Genomic DNA, 10,115 nt, shown 5'->3' with positions numbered 1-10,115 from the left:
TGCCGATTATGCTACTACCGTAGGTTCGATTAAAATTCGCCCCAGCCACATCAATACGACTTACAACCAGCTGATTCCAAGGTCAATCTAATTGCTCACTGAATGTAAACAGAGAATAATATTCCGCGGATCTCACAAACACCTTCGCGCCAAGAAAACGCGAACCGGCAAACAAAATCATCCAAATAAATAAAATTTAATGACGACAGGTTGTATGTTCGCGATCTTCACACCATCCTGTGTCGTTGTCGTAGTTTTGCGCAGAGTGTCATTGTCATCCACATATCTCGCAGTATTACCGTGATATCGTATCAGTTTGGTTTCGGTTGATAACTGAAGTCACAGTTTTGCGTTCAAAGGTGATTTCTTCATTCGCGAGTGACCTCTTTTCGGAGCTACAAGTTAATTTAGGATCCATCATGTTGCGGAACGTAGTGAAAGTGAGCTCCGTTGGTGGATATCCAGCGGTCAGAGCCAGTTCCGTTCGGTTCCGCAGCACGCAGGTCCAGCCTCAGCCAGTTGCTACAGCTGACGGTAGAGAGCCGGAATGGGACAGTGCGCTGCCATACAGTAAGGTGCCCGGTCCGAGTGTGTTGAAGATGGTGAAGGATTTTGCTCCGGGAGGTGAGTTTGGGCATTTTTGATGAGCAAGGTCACACGCGTTGAGCGTGTTGTGTTGTGTAGCTCTGTGCGGATGGGTAACGGTAGTGGTTGAAATATTCAGCAGTTGTGTTACTACTACATAGTTCGCCCGAGTGATTCATAGGTGTGCTTATGTTGAGATGGATAGTTGAGTGGCAGCGTCGCTTATGAATGCTTGCTACTGTAGAAGGTTTTTGACAATGAAGCTGTGTTTGTAGCGTTGTTGTGTGGTGAATCGTTTATTTGGAAAATGAACAACCGCACAGCCAGTGATGTCACATTTTGACTCGTCTTCATCTGTATTTTGAGTTTCAAACAACTTTTTCATCTGACAGAGCAGTTGATTACGAACTGCTTTGTTCATTTTTTGCGATGAATGTTTTCTGATACAGCGGAGTTCATATTGATACCTATCGAAAATAAACTATGAAACAATCGACTAAGAGATTGGAATTACAACAGTCAAGTACGTGGGTAAATTCATAGAAAATCTCTCCGCTGTAAGTGATCCTCTGAAAAAACTGTTGATCAAGAATGTTGAATGGTTCTCGGATCGAGAACAGGAGGATGTCTTTTTGAAAATAAAACATCTGATGACGTCACTTCCTGTTTTGAGTTTTTATGTTAATGAAGCGGTTAGTCTCTCAGTAGATGCAAGCATGCTTGGCATGCATAGTTGTACACACCAACTGCTCATTTGTTAATAACTTTTTTTAGATTGATAGATTAGGATGATTGATATGAAAAGAGTAGGTAAATCTTAACATTTGAATGAACACCAATGAATTTATACACTTAAAGTTCAAGCTGTTCAGCGAGCATTTCTCACTTCATTTTTACAATGCATAAACAAATACAGTTTATTAATAGAATTAACATCTACCTTTTTTCACGTATCTATAAAAAGTTTAAACTCTATTCTATCTACTGCTTTAAAAAGCACTATGTTTCGTCAACTGTGTGCAAAGTTATTAGCAAATGAGCAGTTCGTGACCAAAACTGTGTATGCCAAGCATGGATGCAAGTTCTAAAGCCTTTGGTGCAGAAATGTTGCAAAAAGGTGCACCAGTAGCGTCTAAATCCCTCACAACGGCTCAAGAGAATTATCCACAAATCTAAAAGGAAGCTGGCGCAATTCGCTTTGCATGCAAATGGTTCCATGAGTATGTTTATGTTAAAAACCTGATCATAGAAACTGATCATAAACCACTAGAGTCGATTTAATAAAAGTCGTTGGATATGGCCCTTTCCCGCCTCAAAAGAATTCTGCTAGATGTCATCCAATACGGTCTGAAGATTCAATACAAAAAGGGAAAGGAAATTCCACTGGCGGACATTCTTAGCAGGGATGGGGTAGGAATGGCCGCGGAAATAAAGCAAATGGTGGAAGTCTGTTTTGTATGAAAATGCCCTTGTCCATCGAAATCTTCGGATCTGATCTATTCCACTTTCACGAAGAGGATTATATTTTGATTGCTGACAGCTATTCAGGATATTTTGATTTTGAACGGCTCGAGGATACATCAAATAGGTCTGTAATCAAGTTTCACAAACGATGGTTTGCTTGGCACGGAATTCTCCGAATCCTTTATACAAATAACGGTCCACAGTACTCCTCAAGAGAATTTGTAAACATCAGCACTCAATCATCTTTTGATCACGTAACCTCTAGTCCCCACTTTCCAAGAAGCAATGGCTTGTCAGAACAAATTGGTACTTACTTACTTATCCTGGTCTGACATCCCTCAGGATTGCACCTGCATCACAATGTTACGCCAATTCACTCGGTCCGTGGCTGCTTGTCTCCAATTTCTTGACCGTCCCACACTTCCAAAATCCTGCTCCACTTGCTCCAACTACCTTGCTCGCTGTGTTCCTCTTCGTCTTGTACCGGCCGGATTCGAGGCAAACACCATTTTTGCGGGATTGTTGTCCGGCATTCTTAAAACGTGGCCCGCCCATCGTACCCGTCCAGCTTTCGCAACTTTCTGGATACAGGGTTGGCCATAGAGTTGCGCCAGCTCGTGTTTCATCTTTCGCCTCCATACACCGTTCCCACATACCCCGCCAAAGATGCTCCTAAGCACTCGTCGTTCGAAAACACCCAGTGCTTGCAGGTCCTCCTAGAGCATCGTTCACGTCTCGTGCCCGTATAGAACTACCGGTCTTATCAGCATCTTGTACATGGTACATTTAGTACGGAGGCAAAGTTTACCCGACCTCAGGGTCTTGTGGAGTCCGTAGTAAGCACGACTTCCGGCAATAATACGCCGACGAATTTCTCTGCTGCAGTTGTTATTCGACGTCACCAATGATCCGAGGTACACAAATTCATCCACCACCTCGAACTCATCTCACCTCGAACTCTTCTCCGTCGATTGTCACGCTTCTGCCTATGCGAGCCCTATCGCACTTGGTTCCTCCAGCTAACAGATACTTGGTCTTCGAAGTATTCACCTTTAATCCAACCTTCTCTGCTTCACGTTTCAGCCTGGTGTACTGCTCCGCCACGGCCTGAAACGTTCTTCCGACAATGTCCACGTCGTCAGTGAAGCAGATGAACTTGCTGGATTTATTGAAGATCGTGCCCCGCATGTTAAAGCCCGCACGTTTCATAACACCTTCTAGCGCAATGTTGAACAGGAGGCAGGAAATACCATCGCCTTGTCGAAGTCCTTTGCGAGTTTAAAACGAGTCCGATAACGCACCCGATATCTTCACGCAGCACTGTACACCATCCATCGTAGCCCTGATCAGTCTGGTCAGCTTCACGAGAAAACCGTTCTCGTCCATAATCTTCCATAGCTCTTCACGGCCAATAGTATCAAAAGCGGCCTTGAAACCGATAAATAGGTGGTGCGTAGGGACTTGATATTCACGACACTTTTGGAGGATCTGCCGCAACGTAAAGATTTAATCCGTTGTCGATCGCCCGTCCACAAAACCGGCTTGATAACTTCCCACAAATCTGCTTGCTAGCGGCGATAAATGGCGAAAGATGATCTGGGAAAGAACTTTGTAGGCCGCGTTAGGGATAGTGATCGCTCGATAGACCTCAAATTCTAGTTTGTCGTCTTCTTTATATACTGGGCATATTACTCCCTCTTTCCACTCTTCCGGTAGCTGTTCTGTATCCCAGATCCTGACTATCAGTCGGTGCAGACAAGTGGCCAACTTATCCGGGCCCATTTTGATAAGTTCCGCTCCGATAGCATCTTTCCCAGCTGCTTTGTTGTTCTTAAGCTGTCGGATAGCATCCTTAACTTCACCTATCGTGGGAGCTGGCATGTCCTCCTCATCCGCTGTACCGGCGAAGCCATTTCTCCTACCGCCTTGGTCCACCGCCTTTGCGCCGTTCAGATGTTCATCGTAGTGCTGCTTCCACCTTTCAATCACCTCACGTTCGTCCGTTAAGAAACCCTCTTCCTTATCCCGACACATTTCGGCTCGCGGCACAAAGCCTTGGCGGGATGCGTTGAGTTTCTTGTAGAACTTGCGTATTTCTTGTGAACGATACAGCTGCTCAATTTCTTCGCACTCCAGCTCTTCCAGGCGGCGCTTCTTATCCAGGAAAAGATGGGTTTGCTTCTGTTTATATCGCTCCACATTATGACGGGTTCCTTGCTGCAGCATGGCCGCCCGCACTGCGTTCTTCTCGTCCAAAACCGTTTGACACTCTTCGTCGAACCAATCGTTCCGTCGATTCCGCTCCACGAACCCAACGGCGCCTTCAGCAGCGCTGTTAATGGCTGCTTTCACGTTGCTCCAGCAGTCCTCAAGAGGGGCTTTGGTGAGCTCTCCCTCATCAGGCAACGCTGCGTCGAGGCATTGTACGTACTCAGTTGCGACTTCGGGCAGCTTCAGTCGCTCCAGATTGTACCGTGGTGGACGTCGGTACCGAATTTTGTTGGCAACGGACAGTTTTTGGCGCATCTTGACCATTAGAAGGTAGTGGAACGATAGTTGCGCCGCGATAAGTCCTGACGTCGATAATGTCCGAGAAATGCCTTCCGTCGATCAAAACGTGGTCGATTTGCGATTCTGTCTGTTGCGGTGATCTCCAGGTGTACCGATATGGGAGGCTATGCTGGAAGTAGGTACTACGTATGGCCATGTTCTTAGAGGCGGCGAAATCGATGAGTCTAAGGCCGTTGGCGTTTGTTAGCTGGTGAGCGCTGAACTTTCCTATAACCGGTCTAAATTCCTCCTTCAGGCCGACCTGAGCGTTAAGATCACCGATGACGATTTTGACGTCATGGCTTGGGCAGCTGGTATTTCCGTTCCAGCTGTGCGTAAAAAGCGTCTTTATCGTCATCGTCACTTGCTAAGTGAGAGTTGTGCACGTTGATTATGCTGACATTGAAGAAACGACCTTTGATCATCAACTTGCACATTCTGCTATCGATTGGCCACCACCCAATCACGCGCTTCTGCATTTCGCCCATCACGATGAAAGCTGTACCCAGCTCATGTGTATTGCCGCAGCTCTGGTAGATGGTATAATCATCCCTATACATATGTACCGAAGATCCCTTCCAGCAAACCAGCACCCGCTACGATGTCGAACTTGCGGACCCTAAATAAATCGGAAAGAATGCGGGCACTTCCCAAGAAATTGAGAGACTTGCAGTTCCATGTTCCGAGTTTCCAATCGCTGGTCCGTTTCCGTTGCTTGGGTCTATGCCGATTGAATCTCCTGCCAGCACGGGCTTTGCTTATTTTTATTTCAGGCTCTTTGATGCTAGAATCTGACGAAAAGAAGTTCTTAAGATAGATATTTCAGATATTTCCTGCTCTTCAGAACTCTCTGTAATAGTTCCACTATCGAATAAAGAATTTCTCACCATTTACAGGTCGGTACCACAATGCCAATATTCAGAAAATGCATCGACTCTTTCGAGAGGACTATGGCGATCTTGTGCGTATGCCAGGAATCCTCGGGAGAAGGGATGTCCTCTTGAGTTTCCGACCGGATGATTTTGAGATGCTTTTTCGAAACGAAGGCCAGTGGCCCATTCGACGTGGTATCGATACGTTCGTCTACTACCGGAAGCACGTTCGTCCGGATGTGTTCAAGGGGCTCGGTGGATTGGTTACAGAGTACATATAGCAAATAACGTCTCATGAAAATTCTGATTTTAACAAGTGAAACCCTTTCAGACAAGGAGAAAGCTGGCAAAAGTTCCGAACCACTGTAAACCCAGTGATGATGCAACCCAAAATTATTAAACTGTACGTGGACAAATTGGATGACGTTGCACGTGAATTCATGAAAATGTTTGTTATTATGCATCGTTGGTGGATTTGAATTAACAACTGTTTGTCGTTTAGAATGGTGAAAATTCGAGATGACCAGAGCGAACTTCCGGCGGATTTCAGTCAATGGTTGAATCGATGGGCACTGGAAACGATGGGTGTTCTGGCTCTGGACACCAGATTGGGAGTTCTCGAAGATGCTCAATCCGTGGAAGCGAAATTGATTGTCAAGAAGATTCGGCAGTTCTTCGAATTGACATACCAGCTGGATGTTCTACCGTCCGTTTGGAAGTACTACAAGACGCCAACTTTCAAAAAACTAATGAACGTTCTCGATGATTTGACAAAGTGGGTGCTGCAGATGCGAGTTCTGAAACTTCTGATTAATTTGATTTTTAATTCCATTCAAGCATTGTGATGGCCAAAGTAGATGAAGCAGTGGTTAGATTGGAGAAGAACCCATCGGCTGATAGTGATACACAGAGCGTGCTTGAGAAACTGTTGAAGGTTAATCGTGAAGTTGCCATTGTTATGGCATTTGACATGTTACTCGCTGGAGTTGATACGGTGGGTACTTGTTTTAGGTTAAGCTAGATCACTTCTCTAATGGTTTTCGTGAACATGTAGACCTCTTCTGGGACCACGGGAATTCTGTACCTTCTAGCCACGAATAAAGACAAACAGGCCAAACTGCGCGAAGAACTGCGAACGATCTTACCGAAGAAAGATTCTCCGCTGACACCGGAAAACATGCGTAATCTACCGTACTTGCGTGCCTGTATCAAAGAAGGCCTTCGGTTGTGTCCACCAACTGCCGGAAACGTACGAGCCGCCGGAAAAGATCTCGTACTGCAAGGTTATCAGATTCCAAAAGGGGTACGATTTTCTACATTTAACGATGTGACCAACTGGATATCGTAACGCACTTCGGTTCTCATTTTTTTTCAGACGGACGTAGCAATGGCTTCCATGATCCTTATGCAAGAAAATCAATTTGTGGACCGAGCGAAGGAGTTCCTACCGGAACGATGGCTCAAGGAAGACGGCTATCCGAATGCCAAGGATGCTCATCCGTTCTTGTATCTGCCGTTTGGATTCGGATCTCGAACATGCATTGGCCGACGGCTGGCCATGTTGGAGATGGAGATGATCGTCTCCCGTATTACTAGGCAGTTTGATTACCGATGGAACTACGGAGAGCTGGAAATCCGAGCAACATTGATCAACGTTCCCGTCAATGACCTCAAGTTCCAGATGACGGAGGTGGAAGATTAGGTGCATTTTTTGCAGAAAGATAACGATAAGGTTGTTTTTAAGGTGCTGGAATAAATACTGTTTGCATTAGTTTTGCTTTTTTGCTTTGTGGTTGTACGAACCGGTAGCTCACCAACCAGAGCAAATCATTAGCTTTCTCCGTTTTTAATTGATACCCGAGGGCCCGCATTAGAAATTAAAATACAACCATCAAAATTAACTAAAATGATGTTGTGAGAAGCGAAAACATAATTATACAACGAAGTTTTGGACATCGGGGAAAACATCATCATAACGACGACGAATTGTGCCAAGTCATAAAATTCTCCCATCAACATTTCCATCTTGGTAGCCATCATCATCATCACCAGCAGCATCAAGATAGTTAAAGATAAATGGAATTCTTTTTCTAAAAAAAAAAGAAAGACTCAACCTGGCAGCCATCAGTCCAATTCGCTGATTATCAAAAATAACACATTAGTTTCCGTTTTCATTTCAATTTGAAGCCTGAGAAACCTCCCACCGTCTCAACCATCATCGTCCCGTCCATTGCCGATTCGAGATTCGACAATCAACGGGGAATTTAATTTCGAGCCGTACCACCGACAAAAAACAAACGCCCGTTCCCAAACTACGTTGTCGCTGTACGCATTAATATTTCATGGATTATGGAAATTCGAAACGGTTCTCTTCGGCGATTCGTTGATTCACTCCAGCATCGATGGAGGGGGGTGTGAAGAAAATGAAAAAAATAATAAAGCAGTGGTTCTCTAACTTTTCTTGACTGCAACTCACTTTGAGAGGATTCCATAAGCTCGCGACCCATAGTTAATACAGGTGTTGTCAGAACAAATCGACCGTAAAACCTTCAAAATGGCCTAAATATGCTTATAAAAGCTAACAATCTAGGGTTAGTGTGCCAGCTATGAAACTAGTGCTCATATTTGCAAAATAAATTCAACTTCATGTTTTCCAGAAATCCGAAAACAAGCGGAGACCCATTAATTCAATAATAATTCAATAATTACATTAAAAGTTTGTAGTGAATAACCCGTAAAAAGCTTAAGATACGATTACGATTGATTCTTTGAACTCTTGATTAGCAAACACCTGGCAAGAAACTGTGATCGACAACCCCAAGGATCGAGGGGTTTGTTTGTACAGGGTGCACCCAGAAGACGTCGAAGCAGATTGCCATGGTGGTAGGATGTCCTTTGGCCACAGTTTATCGCATCAAAAAGTCTCAACAGGATGGTTGATCAGAAGATTTACCGCTGTCTCCGTTGTTTGATTTTTTTTTCTCCCGGACCCGGATAAATTTGTGGCATCGCGAGTGATAATTTAAATTTCAGTTTATGATGTTGGTTCGTTCGAAATTATTTTTGAAAAAAATTAAGTGTTTTCGATCGAAAGTGTTCCAAAAGTGCTTTTGAACGTGTTTCGCAGTTGGGTGTGGTGAAATTCGTGCATTCCCGGTTCATTTTCAGTGGAAATTCCGTATCACAAAATTGCCCACCGATTCCTTTTTTTTTTGCCGTTCGACGACGACGGGTGTGCTTTCACGAGAGTGACGTTTATTGGATCCGTTTCGTTGATCGGCTGTGTTTTTTGTAATCAGCGGTTGTAAGTGTCCCTGTGAATTGCATTTCCTCCTGAGAGGCCTGTTCATCGTGTTCGGATGTCACGCTTTCATCGTGTAGTTCTATCGAGAGTCTTTCAGAGACGATAGTTTTTGTTTAACTGCAGAAGGATATAAATCGTCCTCTTACGTATTACAGAATGAGGAAAATCAAGTATCGACCTAAGTGATAAGGTAAGAAGATTTGAAAAAGTTATTTTTATGAACGCCAATTAATTTATTTCATAAATCACAACAATACACAGTTTTTCTTTTTTTTTTTTTTTTTTTTATTATGGTCATTTTAACACTCTTGGGTTATTCGTGACTTGTCCGGGGGTGAGATTTGAACTCGTGACTTTGGCGTGAGAGGTATGGATGTTAACCACTACGCCGGGGTCGCCCCCAACAATACACAGGTGTGAATGAACACAGAGTGAATGATAAGAAGATAGGTTGTTCCTCCGCTGAACTATTTTGGGTGCTACTGGAGCTTTCGGTGTGTGCGAGGCTTGGTATGTGGTACATCTTTACTACGACGGAAGTGATTCGTATATTTTTTTCTTTCTTTTCCGGCTTTGGTTCAAATAGCTAAATCTATTGATCTAGACTGAATACTTTCAGCCCATCGATAGTGGAAAAGCGTAGGATCCACATTGTAAAGATTCCCTCTTTTCAGCTTTTCTACAGGCTGGAATAGTTGTTTGAACCATTTAGTTTATCAATTTAATTTATCTGTATAACAATTATTCACAAGCATTCTTCCAGGTTAGTTCAAGAATAGTTTGATGATGATAAATCTTCCTAATATTCACATTACAGTTATGACCCAATCCTGTCAGCCTCTCCGCGCATCAGATTGTTATTTTTCAGTAACTCCACATAATTGTGATTTCATATCTTCCTCCTTCAAGATGGATGTTTAAGATATACATACTTTGCTAGCTGACAAAGTGGGGTCATTGCTGTATAATTATTCTCTTTTTTCAGCCTTCATTCAGACTGGATCTATTTATTTAAATTATTTAAGTTTTCTTCCAGCTCTGCGATAACGGAACATCATTAGATTTATACTGTAATGATTCACTCTTACAGCTTTCACCCTGGTTTTGTCTGTTGACTTTGTTTGTTTGAATTGTTGTTTATTGATTTATTTGATAAGGCTCAAACGAATTAACTTTACAGAGCCGAAGATTCTTGGTCACTATACAATACATATTAAAACTATAGTCAAAAGGTACACCACAATATACACTTTATCTTCCGCTATTCAAAAAGCCTCCTCCATCAGAACTGGAGTCGCTTCCAGTGGTTTCATTGTATGGCAGTTACGCCATCGTGGGGC

At 43.5% G+C, this 10,115-nt stretch overlaps 1 protein-coding gene across 1 annotated transcript; it reads left to right on the top strand.

The window, feature by feature from the left end:
• Positions 1–364: 364 nt before the first annotated feature.
• Positions 365–7,247, top strand: LOC135705707 (cytochrome P450 CYP12A2-like). The gene is made up of 7 exons (XM_065227536.1): positions 365–624; positions 5,496–5,742; positions 5,803–5,919; positions 5,974–6,246; positions 6,309–6,465; positions 6,526–6,774; positions 6,847–7,247. Exons 1-7 carry the CDS (start codon positions 420–422, stop codon positions 7,171–7,173), a joined length of 1,575 nt encoding a protein of 524 aa, XP_065083608.1. The 5' UTR covers positions 365–419; the 3' UTR covers positions 7,174–7,247.
• The last annotated feature ends 2,868 nt before the right edge of the window (positions 7,248–10,115 follow it).

This window comes from Ochlerotatus camptorhynchus, unplaced genomic scaffold (assembly GCF_037179485.1).
Source record: "Ochlerotatus camptorhynchus isolate MF236.1 unplaced genomic scaffold, CSIRO-AGI_Acam_v1.1 ptg000274l, whole genome shotgun sequence".
Lineage (NCBI taxonomy): Eukaryota > Metazoa > Arthropoda > Insecta > Diptera > Culicidae > Ochlerotatus > Ochlerotatus camptorhynchus.
This window is presented reverse-complemented; position numbering and strand designations above follow the sequence as displayed.